This window comes from Sapajus apella, unplaced genomic scaffold, assembly GCF_009761245.1.
Source record: "Sapajus apella isolate SASKATOON/1434 unplaced genomic scaffold, GSC_monkey_1.0 scaffold76, whole genome shotgun sequence".
Taxonomy (NCBI): domain Eukaryota; kingdom Metazoa; phylum Chordata; class Mammalia; order Primates; family Cebidae; genus Sapajus; species Sapajus apella.
Genome location: NW_022437016.1, coordinates 1631049 through 1649838, shown reverse-complemented (window position 1 = coordinate 1649838; position 18790 = coordinate 1631049). Strand labels below are relative to the sequence as shown.

The 18790-nt window shown below is 43.2% G+C and overlaps 1 protein-coding gene across 1 annotated transcript in view; it reads right to left on the bottom strand.

Annotated features, from left to right (window-relative positions):
- PAPPA (pappalysin 1) overlaps positions 1–18790 on the bottom strand; it is a 255070-nt gene that overhangs the window by 67543 nt on the left and 168737 nt on the right. The window contains exons 11-12 of the mRNA XM_032251598.1: positions 1569–1682; positions 154–289 (exon numbers count right to left, since the gene is read on the bottom strand). Of these exons, the coding sequence (XP_032107489.1) occupies positions 154–289; positions 1569–1682 (250 nt within the window). The remainder of the gene's footprint in view (positions 1–153; positions 290–1568; positions 1683–18790) is intronic.

Here is an 18790-nt window from a genome sequence, read left to right as displayed (position 1 = left end):
GATTTGAGGGCAACCAGAAGGCCAAATAGAAAAGAGGCAAGAAAAAGGATGAAGGAAGGAAGGGCTCATTCTAAGCTGATCCTCACAACTAGTTATGGGGCAGAGGTGGAAGCAAGTACCGAGAGCAAGCCAAACCCAAGAGGCCGTGCTTACCTAGATCGTGGCTCTGATCTTTGGTATCAAGCAGCTGCACACTGATGGTCTCCTGCCTTTGGTCCCCATAATATGTCCCATCTGTCACCAGGTGGACAATGACTGCCGCGGCAACCATCGGCTGAGAAAAATATGCCTGAAATTGAGAAGACATAGGAGGGTCAGATGTGCCCTCAGTCACGTGGTGCGGAGGCAGCCACATTGGAACGCATTTGTGGAGAAACTGCATTTTTAAGAACTGGGCTACTACTCGTCAGGGGTCCAAGACTGGAAGGAAGAGGCAATGGAATCGAACAGTGAAGAGCACAGGCTTTGAGATTAGAAACCCAATTTCAGTCTTTGCTCTGCTCCTACTTAGCTGTGTAATATTGAGTGAATGGCTGGGCCACTCTGGGTCTAAGTTCCATCATTTCTAAATGCTGGATTAAAAAACAAACAAACAAAAAACCAGGCCAGGCGCAGTGGCTCAAGCCTGTAATCCCAGCACTTTGAGAGGCCTAGGCAGGCAGATCACGAGGTCAGGAGATCGAGACCATCCTGGCTAACATGGCGAAACCCCATCTCTACTAAAAATATAAAAAATTAGCTAGGCATGGTGGCACATGCCTGTAGTCCCAGCTACTTGGGAAGCTGAGGCAGGAAAATCACTTGAACCCAGGAGCTGGAGGTTGCAGTGAGCCAAGATCATGCCACTGCACTCCAGCCTGGGCAACAGAGCGAGACTCTGTTTCAGAAAAAAAAAAAAAAAAAAAAAAAAGAACAGGTATATCACAGCATTGCTGTGAGGTTCCCGTAAGATAATGAGAGCAAAGTGTGTAGCAAAGGTCCTGGTGCGCACTAAAACCCCCCAAAAATGGTATGCATGATTATCTGTCACTTCTCCATGTCAATCTCTGCACGCAGCATTGAGGAGAGAAAACTAAATAAGAAATGGCCTTTTGGGGAGTTCAAAGTAGGTCAGTGACACGTCAACCAAAATGCAATAATATCCACAATCCTTAGCCAGAAAGAAAGACCGCAGACAGCTCTGTAATACCACGTGACAAGTGCCACCCAACAAGCGACCTCACGTGCGCAGGACAAGAAGGAAGATAATGGTCACGTCTTCCTCTGGCGATCAGTAAAGGGTTCAAAAAGGAACAGATCATTTTAAAGGATCTTGAACAATGAATAGGAGGTTCCAGGCAAACAAGATACATCCGAACTCTTTGCTAAAACAAGAGCTCAGTGGGGGCATTCCATGAGCAATTAGGATTCCATTTCAGGAAGCATCACACTGCTAAGTGTTTTGTTTCCTGTTCGTACAATTAACACCCTCAGCAGGTAGACAACCCATCTTCAGGAAGGGTCATGGGAGTCAGTGTTTTCTGTGGCTCGCTGCCTGAGATTCCAAAGCTCTCAGAGCTTCAGCTTACCTGGAGCCAAAAAGTGTTGGGAGCCAGCTGGGAATACAGGTAGCTGATGGTGCAAGGGTACCAGGCATGCTGGGAAATGCCTTCACTGAGATCTATTACCTTGGTTCGACACACCTGGAAAAAGATAGGCAAAACAAATCATGTTTTAGAGAGTATCAGAAGTGCAACTTGATTCAATTGTACAAACCTGTATTGTTCACCTATTTTGCTCTTGGCACCACAGGGAAAAACAAGGAGGAAAAGACCAGAATCTGGTTCCGAAGCTCACATTCTAATGTAGAAGAAGTAATCCTCAGTGCTGTTAAGGATATAATAGATAACGTACTTTGATGGTAGAGATGATAGAGATATTCTCACAGAGACACATCCTGGAGGAGTTGATACTTCAGTTGGGCCTGGAAGAGTAGCACAGTGATAGGAGGAAGGACATTGCAGGCAGAGGGAACAGAAGTCAGGCTCAGAGGAAAGCAGAAACCCAGAATGCTGAGGTTGTGATAAAATGCCTGTTACTACTAAGACTTAGGGACAGTGGCAGAAAAGGTGGGTGGAGGAATTAGATCTCATAGAATCTTGAATGTCAAGCAGACGATTTTAGAACAAATCTGTAAATTGTGCTCCGAGTGATATTACAACAGAGAAAAGACTGTGAAAACATTAGCATTTGCTTCCCCATCAACGAAGAAAATCAGTTCCAAAACTTTATACACACACACACACACACACACACACACACACACACTCCTACACACACACATACAAATTCATTCTCAACGATAGATAATACCAAATAGTATTAAAAGAAAGAGGAAACATATATAGAGAAGCAGAATTCTTCAAACTGAGGAGTTTCTTGCATATTCAAATGTTATTTCATTTATTGGTTCATTCATTTGAACGGTATTTATTGAATAACTATGGCTTGTCAAACACTCTGGGACAAAATGGTAGAAAAGACATGCTGAAGAGCTTAGAGCAGGCAATTTGTGCAGACATTAGTCCAGTAATTACAAATGCATATATAAACACAAACAGTGCAATAAAGGAATACAAACAGCTGAGCAGTCCTTGAAATTCGTGAGACCTTTGGTAGAAGAGCATCCCAAATTGGTACTTCTCCTCTGCTCTCTAATGTGGCTCCTCTCAAAACCTCCCAGTGAATTTGGGCCTGTCATTTCATATCTTCTCAGTGCATTCTACTCATCTGAAAAGTACGGCTGACCTGGAGAGCTCTGAGGCTCTCATATGCTATTGAAAAAAAGTGATACATCCTCCACAAGATTAAACAAACATAAACACCTAAAACAAGCAAAAACAAAAGAAAAAATGGATACACAAGGATTAAGAATATCCATTTCTGCAATAAGTATAGTAGGAAAAGATTGGAAATAGTCTCTATGTTCTCCTGTTGGAGGAGAATTGTATAAAATAGAAAATAGTCACATGATGGAATTCTATGTGGCAAAGGAACAGTAAGAAAAATGAACTGTATTCATATACAAGGATGATATAAAAATATTTTAACGCTTGGCTCAGTATGGTCCCTAGCCAAATGAAAAGGAAGCCCTAATGGTGAGTTCATAGACATCAACATGGAGCGATCGCAAAGCGTAACACTGAGTGGAAAAAAAGAAACAAGGTGCAAAGGGTTAAGTACATTATGATGTCATTTATAAAAATAACACAAAGCAGAACTATATATTGCCCAGCAGTTCATGTGAATTAAAAATAGAGTAGAGAAGCATACATCAAATTCAGGGTGGTAGTTGCCTCTGTGTATCAAGGAAGCGGAATGACACTGTGAGTCAGGATTAAAAAAAGGGACCTCAGTCTTATTTGTGGTGTGTTATTTTTCTTACAGAAAGAGACATGAAGCAAATATGACAAAACATAGAGTTGTTAATTGCAGGTAGTGCATACACCTGTTATACATAGGTGTTTTTGATTTATATCATCCTATGCAATTTTATGAATTTTTTTTAAAATCCAAATTATTAGCTTAGAAAGCCATTGAAAATAGATATAAAGCCATCAACATCAGTTTTCCTAACAACGTGTTCAGAACAGTGGGCTCCAATGAACTGGACCAGTTCTGAATTTTCTATGACAGACCATCCTTCTTATTCCTGACATCATCTTGCTGAGAACTCCACCTATATTCTATGCAATATTCCATCATGGAAATCGCATCTATAAATTTGTGCAAATTCAAATGCCTCTCTTTCCATTACTTCTTGCAATAGTTCTGGCTTCAAGGAGCTCTTGGAAAATGTCAAATTTCAATTATCTTTAAAATAATGAGACACGAATCAAAGCATGTGGTTACACTGTGATCAGCAGTTGCAAGCATTAATACTTTTATTTTTAAATAAACCTTTCGTTGAAGTAATGTCATATAGTAAAGTTGCAAAGATAATACAGATTATTTTATATACCCTTCACTCGGTCTCTCTTCCTGTTAACATCTTCAGCAATTCATTCTGGAAACCTCCAACAGAGGAAGACAAGAAGCTTTGGAGAATTGCATAATGTCACTCAGGAAGTTGTACAGTGGTAAGCTGGCTTTGGATTAAGGAAACCTGGTTCTAGTCCATGCTTGCTCAAAATGTGGTATGCAATTGTGAACAAGTTATCTTGCCTTTTGGCCCTTAGTTTATCTTGCAAATCTGAATGTTGGGTTAGACAACAAGTTTTCATGTTTTCCATGGATTCTTGGGATTCCACGGAGAAGCTGGCCTTTGGTTCACGATGTAGAGAAGACCTGCTTAGTTTCCACTCTACTATTTCAAACAGAGCATCTCTACTCACCTGTTTTACCTATCAAGCTGCCTTTTTATAATATTTCATTTAAGAAAAGAGTTTCATTGCTTTGAAAACATCAGAAAGTATTGAAATGTGTTAGCTGCCAAAGTTCCCCTCACCCCGGCCCTAGGAACTGATGGGTTCTGAGAGCACAGTATTAATTATCTGAATATCATTGGTAACTTTTTGAGAATAAACATGCCATGAATCAACCATCCCATTGCTAGGAATTAAGGAATGACTCCAGTTATTCAAATCTCTAGGAGCCTCACACTTAAATGTGCTGGAAGACCTTTTTAAGTTTATTTATTTTTCTCAAAAACAACTGGGACCGAGTTTAGGCAGATCTGCCAGTGGATTCTGTTACACTTTACAACAGTGCAAGACTTTGCATAAACTATCTATGGAATTTGAAATCCAGGCCAGCAATTCGACATGTATCATTTTGGAATTCTTTCCCCTTGTGTTCTTAGCTGCCTGTCTCCCAGCAGAGCTTGGTGAAGGACATCTCTGAAGGCTGGATTGGGGGTCTTATGTCTGCATCTGAAGTATTTATGGCTAGAGGAGTCTCTGACATAAACAAAGCCCTCTTATTGCTTAAATACTGTTTCCTCCTAGCTTGTCAGTTCTATTAGCACTAGACAGGGTGTTAGAGGAACATACTATTATTTTATTCTTCTGTTTTCCTATTTTGTTTTGCATTTGTTTCAAGTTGGCTGCAATCCTGACCAAGGACAGTCAAAGCAGATCAGAAAAGAATGAACAAATCCAGCTGAACCTTTGCCCAAAGCCCTAGTTGATCTGAAAATCATCTATGTTCCTGGGGAAGTAGAGGGAGGCTAGAGAGGAAGAGAGAGGCAAATCCTTACAAGCCTCCTGCTTTTATAGACACTGTGTGAATCTGCTCATTTGGCAGCCTAAATGGCATGTGGTATGCCAAGCTTCAGAGAACTGAAAACAAAGGAGCCTTGCCCATCACACATGTTGGTCACTAAGGATACAAGTATGAACCCCAAGGTAACTGATTTTATGGGGATGCTCTGTTTTCATTGACCTTTGTGTTTTTTTTTCTGCCTTCCAAAAAGGCAAATCTAACTCCATAAAGCATTGCTGAGCAATGTGGACTTTACTGAAACGTTTTGGAAGTAGACATGCAGGACAGTTCCATCACACATTCCAGGGGCCTCTTTAGCTCTCCCTGCCAGCACTCTAAAGCTCCGCTTCACTCATCATCTCCCCTCCTCCAGTTCCTTCAGCGACACTGGCTCCAGTGACATTCCCAATCTTTCTCAACCTTTTCCCCCTTCCCACTCTGCACATTTCTTTCACCCCATGCAGAGCCATACTGTTTTCCCTGCTATCCCCAACTCTTGCATCACAAATCCTTCCAGTGATGCTGACGTTCTTCCCAGCCTTCCAGCCCAATAGATGAACACTTCCATTTCCCCTTTCTGCCACACTGGTATGAACAAGACCTGCTGCCTCCTTTCACATTGCTCCCTGTATTGTGGAACACATCAAGAGTGCTCTAGAAACACTGGCAGCCTCTAGCCTTTGGGTTTCCCTAGGGAAACTAAAAAGGCGATAAGGACAGATTCCATGGAGCTGAAATCTGTTTTTCCCTTCTGTCCAGTCCCATGTATATTACAGTATTATTCATGATAGACAAGATGTGTTAACAACCTACATGCCCATCAACAGAAGAATAGATAAAGAAAATGGAATATTATTTGGTCTTAAAAAAGGAAATTCTGCAATCTGCAATAAGAGGAATTGACTTTGAGAACATTATACTAAGTTAAATAAGCCAGTCATGGAAAACAAATACTGCATTAGCTCACTTAATATGAAGTATCTAAAATAATCAAATTCATAGAACCAAAGATGAAATGAATGGTGGTTGCTAGGGGATGAGGGGAAGGAAAAGGGATCAGTTACTAATCAACAGGCATAAGGTTTCAGTTAAGCAGGACAAGTAAGTTCTAGAATTGTGCTGTAAAACATTGTTCCTATAGTGAACAATACTGTACTATACACTTAAAAAATTGTTAAGAGGGTAGATCTCATGGTGTGCTCTTTCCACAATAAAAAATAAACAATTTTTACTTTTAATGACTAAAATGTTCACATCAAATGCTGATCCACTAGCTTGAAAGTATTCCTGGAGGAATTGAAAGACAAGTGACCCTTTTCCCACTTGACCTTAAAGGGGGTCTGCCATTTTAGCAGAATCCCTTAGACTCTCTATTATCTGTGGAGATGATCTGTGTTTCCTTCAAACACCGTCCAGGGACAGTAGAAGATCTGATTAATTCCAGCTCTGTCTCCAATTAACTGGACATTTCTCTGACTCTCGGATTCCTCCTCCGCAATTGTACTGAATGGTTGCACTGAATGACCTTTAAGGGCCCCAGGAGCTTAAGGACACCCACAGTCATAATATCCACCAAGGGTTTCATAGTCACAATATCATTTAACCCTGATAGTCCATGAGATTAGAGATACTACATTTTCTCTGGTGAGAAAATGAGGCCCAGAGGTTTTGAAAGATCCTTTCAAGGTCCTGCATCCAGTTGTACATCACAACTAGGAGTTGACTGATCTCTAAAATTCCATGTTCTGTGTACTCAATTACAAAGCAACACAATTGCTACTTGGACTTGACTGAAACCTCTGCTTCCTCTGGTGGAGAAAGGGCACCAATGACCAGTCTTTTCGCCTCTGGCCCTGCCACATTCATTCATAAAAATGGTCCCCATAACTAACTTTCCAAAGGGGAAAAACCAACCATATCACCCTGCTACTACTTATCCACCCACCATGCTGTCCAGGATCCACAGGATGGGACCTTCCCTTGACACAGCAAGGCTGACACAGCTTACAAAGGCTTTTGGAAGCTGGTTTCCGCTGCTTCCACCAATTTCACTGCTCTCTGTGCTCCCTTCCCTGGTATCTATACAGTGGTGCTTCCTTCATGCCAGACAACTCTTTCTCCCACATGTTGTAGACTCCCCCTCCATGATGCTGTTGCCCAGAAAACCCACCCCCACCACCCTTGCACTGCCCATTTTGTGAAATACTACACACACTTCAAAGCCACTATTGAATATCATCCCTCCTCTGAAAGCCTTTACTCACTCCCCAGGCAGAATTAATTGCTCTTTCTTATGTGTCCGTATAGTTCCTTATTTATACCTCAGTTATAGCACTTGTCAAGTTAGATTACAGTTGTTTAGAGTCCAGTCTTATCTCTTTAAACTCTGAAGATTTCCAAGGCGAGAAGCATGTTTTATTTATCCTCAAATAAATCCCAGCAGATTTCCCAGCACACGGGAAATAGTAGGTCCCCAGCAAGCAACAGCAGCAGTAGCAGCAAGAGCAGCATGTATTGGTTGCCTGCTCTATGCTGAGCACCGTTTTAAGGACTCTGCATGTACTAAATCATGGAGTGCTCACAATAACTGTGAGGCGGATATCAAAATTATATGCATTTTACAAATGACAGAATTAAGGCCCTGTAATTTGCCTAGGATCACACGACTAGTTAGTGGTAGAACCAAAATTCAAATCCAGGCACAAATTTAGCCCACTTTCTTAACCATAGATGTTAACTTCAAGGGAGCCTGCCTACATATCTCTCAGGGCTGTGATGAGATTTTCTAACAAGAAAATAGATATATTTGCACTAGCAGGGTCTTAATCCCAGCCACATGGAAGATGGACTTTGGGCTTCTCCTTGTTGTCTTCCCCTGGGGCTCCTGAAATAGAAGCTCCTTCAGCAGACCAAAACAGGCCTTTTCAGGTCTGCCCCGGAGTGGAGTCATATGTTAGAAAAAGCCTGCAATTGACAGGCAAGCGACCTGCCTCCTAGAACTGACTCAATTGCTCACTTTTTTTGACCTTCGCTCTTCCCGTTTATGGAAACACAGAGTAAGATGAATCTATCTCCAAAGGGCTTTTCAGCTCTAACATTCTGCCAGCTTTTGATTTCCAGCTTCTCAGGTGAATGCTGCAGAAAACAATGTCGACTCTAAAATTAAGTGTAAACAAACAAAGAAACAAACAAAACCACACCCTGGACCAGGTGAACATCCTGTTGACTTCTGAGACTGATGGGTCCTTTTCTCTGAAGCTGAAGGTTGATTTCCAAGACAACTTTTTGGACAAAGACAATCAGAAGAGTAACACAGAAGTTTACTGCAGCCTTTCCGGCAATGTGCTTTCTTTCTCTTTTTCTTTCCCTTTTTTTTTTTTTTTTTTTTCCTTTTTGTGTCTGCAATCGCATGCTGCAAAATAGCTGGGGAAATCCTTCGCCCAGAGCTTTGGGATCATTGGATGTTTGAGCTGGGAGGGACCTCAGAAATTCTTATTCCAATTCTCACATTGGATGGAGAAACACAGCTGGGTGGAGGGAGAAGAAACTGGCTTGAAGATGTACAGTAAACTCCTCTGTGATGGGTCAGGATGTCTGGTGGTGACTAGGGGTCCCAGGCCTGCAGAAACAGAGGGCTCTGTGGCTCCAGGACCTGGGGACTCTTGTCCACTCAGTGCACTGCCAGCCATTACATCCAGCACCTGCCTCCAAATCCCTCTCCTTTGCAGAAGACTGCTTTTAATTAGAAGAGTTAACGATGTCTTGCTTTCAAAGTGTTTTTTAAAATCCAGTTTATCTTCCACCCACACACGATGTACACAAAGGCAGGGAGATGGAGGAAGAAGAGGGGGAGCAGGGGCTCTGGTATTGTCCTACACAGGGGACACACCATGCGGTTTCTATTGAATTTCGATTTTACAGATTTACATGCCCTTTTGTCAATCATGGGAGGGAGGAAGTGCTCATCAAAGCTCTAGCCCAACCTCTCCAATTTCCTTTTTCCACCCAAAGGACCTGCGAATGAGCCTTATAGAAGAAAACGGAAGAAAAGGAATGGGGAGGAGGAGTGTGGGGATGGATACTGGACAATAACACAATAACGATACCCATAAATGCACAAGTGTGCAACACACACACACACACACACACACACACACACACACAGAGCCAGGAAGTGTTTCCCAATATTTCTCTTTAGGCCACATTTTAATCTCAGGCTCGCAGTTCCAATGCCAGATTATTTCCTAAGAATTGCAAGGGTGCAAGAAGGGCAGAAGTTGGTTTCCTGTTAGAAACCGCCAAGATCCTGCAGGGTCCTGAGGACTGCAGGAGGGAAAGCCTGCTGGGAGACAGCCTATAAGACTACAGCTGTAAAGGACTTCAGGGAACCTGGACACAGAATGGCCCAGGTGAAATAAAACCTCCTCCATAAACCAGGCTTCGCTGTTTTTATCATACGGTGTTGTCCCCTCCTCAGTGCTCCCCTGGGAAGGGGCACCAACTCTTAAAGATGGTCTGCCAGAATGGGTGCTGCCTGTGTATTATCTCATTTTACCTTACTAATAATCTTGTGAAATCGGCAGCATTATCCCCAGTTGAGATATAAGGACTCTAAGGTTTGGGTAGGCATTGGTCAGCCTACCCAGGCTTAGCAGTCAAACCCATGCTCATCTGCCTCAGTCTGTTCTCTTCTTATTCCACGGCTTGACCTCCCAATAACTCCTGGTGGACACCTTTGGTGTAATACACTTGCAGTGTGGTTTCTTGTTTGTCCATCTGAATCTCCGTGTATGAGTTTCAAAGACAGTGCCTATGCCTGACTTCTCTCTCCTTTTCATCGGTGTCTAACGCCGGTTACTGGTCAGGGCTCACCAAATGTCCCCTATGCTAAACTCATGTGACTTTTCCAAGGTTGTATATCCAGTTCACTGGTGACGCATTTGATCTAGAAGTCCACGTCTACAGAGCCTAGACCAACGTTTAGAGATAATAATAATCATGTAGTGCAGGAAAGGGACCAGGAGAAGCCGGGCTCATTCCCATGTGACATCAGTGCTACCATTCTCTCATCCATTGCACAGGACAGGCACCATTAATTAAATAGCGCATCCCTGAATGTAGGTCTCTAAATCCATCTCAACAAAACACTATGGGGAGTAACTTATGATTGCTCAGAACTGGCCTAGAAGATGAATCCTATTTGCAATTCTTGAACTTGGTCATTAGCTCATTGAGGGAAAGAATGAGCTCTTCCCTTTTCTATCTTCAGTATTAAGAACAGAGGAAGGTTCAGCTTAGATACTAAGCAAATATTTGTTGAATAAAAGAATGCATAACAACAATAACATGTTTCAATGCATATAATGAACAAACATAACTCACCTCTTCCAAGTTCAGGTTCAGGGCCTCTCCCACTACCTGCAGAGTACTATAGACCTCTCCCACCTGGGATCTTCTTTTCATTCCTACTCCCATCCCTGCTTCCCTCTTATGCCTCTAATTCCAAACTGACCCAATTAACACAGAAAACTTTAAGGGAAACCGAGGGTTAACAGATACACAACACAATACACAGGCGCACGCGCGCACACACGCACACACACATCCAATTCCCTTCTCCAACCTTTTTACACACTTAATAGCAATGGCAGAAAAAGAGGTGGGAGCCAGGCTTTCTTTTACCGACCATTAGAAACAATTATCACTTTCCCCGGCCTCCAGAGAAGCTTTCCCCTTTGATGCCTGCCTTAAAGAGATAGAGGGGAAGGTGAGGGGTGGTTTGCCTGTCTTTCAGTATGAGGATTTATTATTTGGCATGGACAGACAATCAAGAAAAGAAGTATTTCCTGTGTGCAGGACCAGAGTGTGAAACAAAGAGATGGCTTCTTTTTCCCTCCCAGAGTTCTAGAAATAATAGCAGATCTTAGGGCCTCCATCCAGGAGACACTTTCTGATAAGGGCATTGGATACCCGCCAGCCTTGGGGCTCAGCTCTGGGCTGATTAGCACCTCACTGCTCCAGGGATCTGTCCCTAACACATTAGGCATTTCACACTCCTTAGCGGTCTAATACCCTCAGGCCTGCACCTCTCCACAAGTCTGAAATCCTGGGATTTAGGGTACAAATCCCTGGCCAGACCAAATGATCATGGAGGAAAAGCTAGGCTTTCAACAGGAAGGGAATACAGAAATCATACAAGACAACATTGCCCGCCAGCATACTAACATTTTTACAGGCAGGGAGACTAAATTTCTTAGAGATGATATGGTTCAGAATCATAGAACTGATTCTTAGAGACTATTCATTAAATTGCTTAATTTCACAGATGCAGGTTCAGAATTTCTGGGGGACAACAGATGGATGTCTCAACCTTCTAAGGGAAAAGCTTATGTTAGAGACCTAAGAGAGCATTCATGAAAGTGGTAAAGGTAACATATCTTCTTTGCTATCATTTACTGTCCAGCACCTATGTTCCAAGCATAGAAGCCCCACATTTTTGGGAAGCCAGTATTACTATCCTCCTCCTTGTCTGCCTTATAAACAGCCTGGGTCCAGAGGTAATAAATAAGGCACCAAGTCCACACCTGTGAAGATGCTAACACAGACTTCAGCATCCACCAGGAGTTGAGACGGATTTAGAGGCCTACATTCAGGGTTGCATTATGTAATTAATGGTGTCTGTTCTGTGCAATGGATGAGAGAATGGTAGCACTCATGTTGCATGGGAATGAGCCCCACCAACAGGAGTGGATGCTGAAGTCTGTGTTACTTCAGGTCTGTCTCCTATTCCCAGACGATTCTACAGATGAGAAAACTGAGACCCGCACAGTGTAAATGCTGATTTTTTTTTTTTTTTTTTTTTTTTTTTTTTGAGATGGAGTTTCGCTCTTGTTACCCAGGCTGGAGTGCAATGGCGTGATCTCGGCTCACCGCAACCTCCGCCTCCTGGGTTCAGGCAATTCTCCTGTCTCAGCCTCCTGAGTAGCTGGGATTACAGGCACGCGCCACCATGCCCAGCTGATTTTTTTTTTGTATTTTTAGTAGAGACGGGGTTTCACCATGTTGACCGGGATGGTCTTGATCTCTTGACCTCGTGATCCACCCGCCTCGGCCTCCCAAAGTGCTGGGATTACAGGCGTGAGCCACCGCACCCGGCCCATAAATGCTGATCTTAATGAGAATGGTGACAATAACAGTGAGGATGATAAATATCCAAACGCTTTCACCTCCATGGACACCATCCTTATGTCATTGTGATGGGGAGATTCATCTCCTGCCCCACCCCTTTTTCAGATAGAGAAAGAAACTTCACAATAGCAGAAGTTCTGATGAAAATAATGATGCTAGCCACTCATTTATATTGCATGAAACGTTAGTTTTCACACCTCTAACCCGTAGGGGTGGCATTATCTCCCCATTCTGCAGACAGTACAGCCAGGCATTGGGTCAAGTCCCTTCCCGGATGCCCCTTTTGAGGAGGAGGTGGGCAGGGGACTTGAGCTCCCCCAGCTGGTAAATCCCCTAACAAGGAAGAGTGTTTAATGTGGGATGTGGCGGTTACCTTTTGTGCTGCTGGCAACTGCTGCCATTAAAGGCCTGGCCGGGCTCATTTCACATGGGCCCTCTGCAGTCCTGCTCCCTGTTTCCCTAATTATGCCATTCACTAGTCGCCCAGGCCCGCCTATGAACTCCTGACCCAGCAGTGAAAGACTTGGGATCTCATTACTAATCTCTTAAGCCATCTAGTCTTCCAAAATACAGCCATTTAAGTTGGAGGCCAAGGCTTTGGGGTGGGAGGTGGGGAGAGGGAAAGTCTGGCACAGAGACTTATGACATGACCATTTCCGCTTTCGGGAGACTGTGGCCTGCGCCACAGGGCAGCTGGCATGATTGTCTGGCTCAGCCCAGGGCAGGCCCTGCTGAAGGTCAGTGGCTGGGCCTCAAGACTAGGAGGCCCTTGGACAGGAAGGGGAAGGACATCTGGGCCCACCTGTTTGTAATTTCAGGGGTACGGGTGGGGGAATGAGGCCTGTGTTTGTTTTAATTATTATTATTGTTGTTGAAAAGGGAGGAAAAAAATGAGCAGAAACTGCTAACATCTGGAGGCTGCTGTCCAGCTTACGTAATCTACAGCAGAGGAGGAACACGGGATCCCCCGCCAGATGGTCCGTGGGTGACTTTACAGCACATGTGCTACTTCCAAGAGTGAGATGCTGACGGGGTTAAAAGAGTGGGATGCAAAACCTTCCCGATAGTCTTACAAGGTGAGAGGCCGTGGTTTGGGTGCCCCCAGGGATCTGTTTTCTTTTGAAAGAACCATTTCTTTTTGGTCCAGCCTAGGCTCAAATGTTTCTATGTCTCTCTCATTCAGTCATTCACTCACTCAACAAACATTTATTTAGCACTGATTTATGTGTTAAGTTTTTCATTCCCAAGGTCTTCATGAAGAAAATGGACCCCAGGAAAACAAAAGCAATAAAGATAAAAATTCCTTCTCCCAAAAAATTCTCAAATCCATGGGGGTGGGAGGTAAAAAATGAAGCAAGCAAACACTCTTAGAGAAATATGGTAGGTTCTGCATTCAAGCGCTGTGCAGGCTGAGGGAGGGGCTTGGACAAGGAAAGTGCTGAGGCAATCTATGCCTGAAGGCCGGATCTGAAAGGCAAAATCGTAATATCACATGGACTCTGGAGAGCAGGAACTGGAGGAAAAAAAAAAAAAAAGGCCAGAGAAGAAGAAAAACTCGGCCACAGCTAAGCCATGATAAACCCAGTTTCCCAAATGATGTCAGCAGCAGAGGTGTGAAGGATACGTTTGAGATGCTGAATATTGCTGCAAACACAGTTCTGAGCATGTGATTAAAAAAAATACCTTGCAAACTTTCTGTACCTTAAACTTTATTTTTGCATTTGTACTGAAAGAAATTAATGAAATGTTATGAATTCTAGATCAGAATATAAAAGCAGTGTAGACTCTGGATCAGATCAAGAGAACACTTAAGTTCAGTCAGGATAAACACTCAACTCTAGACAGGAGCACAGAGCTTCTGCCAGCAGTAGAAAATTCTGAGGTATCTCCAGCTCCAGGTAAGAATCTGGAAAAATCATGAATTTTATTTCAGAGCCCAGAGGCATTGTCAGTTCTAGAGCAGTATGCTGAGCACTGAAACGCCTCCAGGTTCTGGACCAGAATAGGAAAACACCATAATCATAGAACAGGGCCAGGTAATGCCTTCTGCTCTATAGCTCCAAACCTGAAACTGACTGAGACTGAGACACTGAAGATGAAAAACACAAATCTACTTTGCTTTAATCCAAATACTTTCTCTGCTGGCTCTAGATTGAAATCCAGAAACACAGCTAACTCAGGAGTAAAGCACTGAAACATGGAAATCTCCACCACTCAGCTCAGAGCTACTAAGACTAAAGGGGGGTCTTAGGAAGATTCTCCATCTCTTCTTGTCCTTTCTCTGGGAGCCCCTGGGCATTTATGGGTTAATCAGGAAAGCGATGACCACATCCAAGTTCGGTGCCTGGTCACCGAAACCCTTGATTACAAATAGTTGAACAGTGGTTAATGGCAGTCTTGACCACATTGACCTATTCAAGAAAGGTCAGAGGAATGATTTTTTTTAACTTAAAAACATCTGTCTTGAAAGAACAAGACTTTCTCAAATTCATAAAACTAGAAGTTTCCAGGTTGCTGTTTTTGTTTCCTCCCTTCTTCCCCCTTCCTCCTATTATTCAGCTTTCCCAATTAAGATCTGTGTGTTCCAAATTGTGTCAAAAATGAAGTACAAGTCACATTACCTGCAGGGAACCCCACTAGATGCCAAGATGTTCAGCAGAGTGCTCTGTCTCTGCGTCCTGCTCCTCACTACAGACCTCAGGGTCCTCCCATCCCTTCCTATAGCCTCAATAGGAAGGGCTGGGAATCACTGCATGATTTTCTCTCTTCTTTTTGCTTTTGAAGAGGAAGTAGTACAGTTGTCTAGGTTGCCTCGAGCTTGATTTTTCCTAGGAAGAGGATCCAAAGGATGCAATGCAGTGACGTATGCAAGGAACAGGCGGACAGCAGTCACTTATCTTTTTAACAGCATCCTGCAGACCTTCCAATTCAAACAAGAACTCCCATTTTTAAAGACAAAAAGTGGCATTTCTCCCTGGCCTGGCTCTCCAGATTTCAGAGGTAGAAACGGTGACTGTGATATACAAAGCAGGGAGCTTTGTCCACAAGTGCAATGGACACTGTTGACCTATGTGTCCGCCACTCCATCAGCAGAGTTCTCTGAGGAACAAGGACCTTCCAGAGTGATGCTTTCCCCTAGGGGCAGCCTTGGCCAGGGCAACACACATCTGCACAAAAGCAGGGTATTGAAGCAGCTGTTCTGAGATGCTGTGCCTGAGAATCTGGGATCCACAGTGTGAACTTCTCAACAACCCCTGCACCTGCCACTTGTCTGAATCTTCCACTAGGCACCGGAAGACACATACATTTTAAATCAAAGGAATGTGAGTTGGAATTTCAGCTTCTGCCATTCGCTGAAAACATGGCCTTGAACCCTTCGTAAAATGGAATGTCTTCCACTGCAGAATGAGATGATGGTACCTATGTTGGGGGATTACGAGGATTAAAAGAACTCTTGCATATGCAAATATTTAGATACACCCTACACACTCAAAGTACAAAATTGACATTTTCCTCCTTCATCACTTGCTTCTTCTTTCTTCCTGGCTGTAGGGGGACATGGTTCTGGGTTCAAATTCTAGACTTCCCTGTTCTACCACTGGGCCACCTGTAGAACTTGGGTAAGTGACCTAACCTTTGTGAGTCTTAATTTACTCCTCTCTAAATCAGTGAAAATTACAGTAGTTACCTCATAGAATGTTTACCAGGTTTAAATGTACAAAAACAGTGTAGGGTTTCCTACAGAGTGTAATCACCCTGATAGCCAAGCCATTTGGCTACTCATTATTATCTGCTCATCATTATCAATTTCTGTGATTACTATTATGATTATTGCTGACATTTGCCATTACTGCATACTCTTTCCTTTTCCTCTCCTGTATTCCTTCGTCCCTTTTCTCTCCACCTCTTCTTCCTCCCTTCTTTCTTCCTCTTACTCTTTCACACCCTCCTGTGCTGGGCCTTGTATTGGGAGATCTCTCTGAAGGTGAACCACATTCTCAAGCCAGAAAGGAGGCCCTTTAGGTTTCCATCTGTCTCTGTAGGAAGCCAATCATAGGAAAATTGCTTAGACCCCAATCTTTCCTGCAATAACAAGAGGCAAAGGGTAGAGCTTCTATCCTGGGACTCAGCCTCCAGAAGCTGTTTCCTACTTTTTGCCCAAAGCTGTTAGCGGAGCAACAACAACAACAAAAAAGGTGTATTTATCAGTATTTGTCATGAAACTCTCTGTGCCGGGCCCTGTTCTTGATGCTGGAACACACAGCAGGAAGCACATCAAAACAGTTACAGAAAACCCTTCTCATTGTGCAGTGAACATTCCGGGAGTGAGGATAGATTACGGAGGCACACAGCGGCAGAAAGAACATGAGATTTGGGTTCAAGATAGGTTTCAGGTTCAGGATGTGAATTTCCTCCCCCAATTCACACAATAGCACTTATCTCCTTTGTAATGTGAAGGAGATGAACCAGGGGATTTCAGAAGGCCCTGCCTGCTTTGATCACTTATGGTACCAGCAGGAGGCTGTAACCTGGAAACATGAGGGAATCACTTGTAGACACTGATATATATGTTTAATAATTATATATTTAATCCAATCATAAAGGAGGTATCACTCAGCACATACTGTTCCCAGAAGCTTAATAAATTCCCAACATCATTTAATATATTCATCAACATTTTCTGAGTGTTATCCACACAGCAGACCCTGTGCTGGGCACGGGAAATACCTAAAGGTATAAGATGACAGCCAAATCCTTAACTGTTCGCCGGTCATTTGGTATGAAAAGCTGTAGACACAAGCAATGCACACTGAAAGTCAGCTTGTGCACAGGCCTGTCTGATAATTCCGTAAGTATTCTGTACATAGAAGAGGAAGGCTGCTCATAGGCTGAGGTTGTCAGGAGAGGGATATGTAAGAGGAGCCAGTTGACCTGAACCCTGCAGGATAGTTAGGCCCTAAAAAGGCAGAGGAGCAAATGATGGTATTTTCCAGTCAGGAGAAAAGGAAACCCCAAGACATACCTGGAAATTGCAATTGGCCCATACTGCCTGGAATGTGCCCCTTGGGCCATGGGCTGTAAAGCAAAGGTAGAGATTGTGCATGGACTTGCTTGCTAAGGCTTTTGGATTTTATAGGCCATGGGGAACAAAATAGAAAGCTTCACAGGTGAGAAATCACTGAAACCAATATTTCTTGTGAATTACAGAGAATATGCTCCAAAAGCAAAAGTCCTCCAGTAAGAATTTATGCAGACTTAAAAGATTTAAGACATTGAATTACAAAAAGATGAGTATGTCATATCTCACTCTGGGAAAGAGAACTGTCACTTAAAAAATTCCTGGAGAGGCCAGGCGCGGTGGCTCATGCCTGTAATCCCAGCACTTTGGGAGGCCAACACGGGTGGATCATGAGGTCAGGAGATCGAGACCATCCTGACCAACATGGTGAACCCCCGTCTCTACTAAAAACACAAAAATTAGCTGGGTGTGGTGGCGCATGCCTGTAATCCCTGCTACTCAGGAGGCTGAGGTAGTAGAATTGCTTGAACCTAGGAGGCGGAGATTGCAGTGAGCCAACCTGGTGACAGAGTGAGAAAGAAAGAAAAGAAAGAAAAGGAAGAAAAAGAAAAGAAAGAAAAGAAAGGAAGGAAGGAAGGAAGGAAGGAAGGAAGGAAAGAAAGAAAAGAAAGAAAAAGAAAAGAAAGAAAAAGGAAGGAAGGAAGAAAAAGAAAGAAAAAGAAAGAAAGAAAGAAAGAAAGAAAGAAAGAGAAAGGAGGCAGGGAGGGAGGGAGAGAGGGAAGGAAGGAAGATAAATAAACCTCTGGAGAGATGGCATTGTGATATGGTGTAGTGAAAAATACATGGGCTTTGGTGCCAGAAAGAACTGGATATACTCCCGTTCTGGAATTTAGAGTAGGGGCCCTTTGTAAACATTTGCTTCCCTGTCTGTGAAATGGATACACAGTTCCCACCACACAGGTTGGTTATAAAGATTTGACGCAACGACAGGAACTGAATTAATTTAGGTGGTATTTGCGCTATTCCAAGCACTGTCCTAACTGCTTTAAGTGCTCTATCCCATGAAATTCTCACAATCTCCCCTTAATTATTTAATTTTACAGGTGAGAGGACCAGAGAGGGTAATTAATTTGCTCAAGATCTCAATGCAAGTGGCAGCCCTGTATGTAATGTACGCTAGAACTGCTCTGTCCAATAGGGGAGTCTAATGCCTACATAATAGACTATTTCAATTTAGTGAATTAAAACTAAACCAATTAAGTAGTTCCTCAGTTTCATGAGCCACATTCCTAGGGCTCAATATCATAGGTGGCTTGAGGCTACTGAACAGGACATTCATAT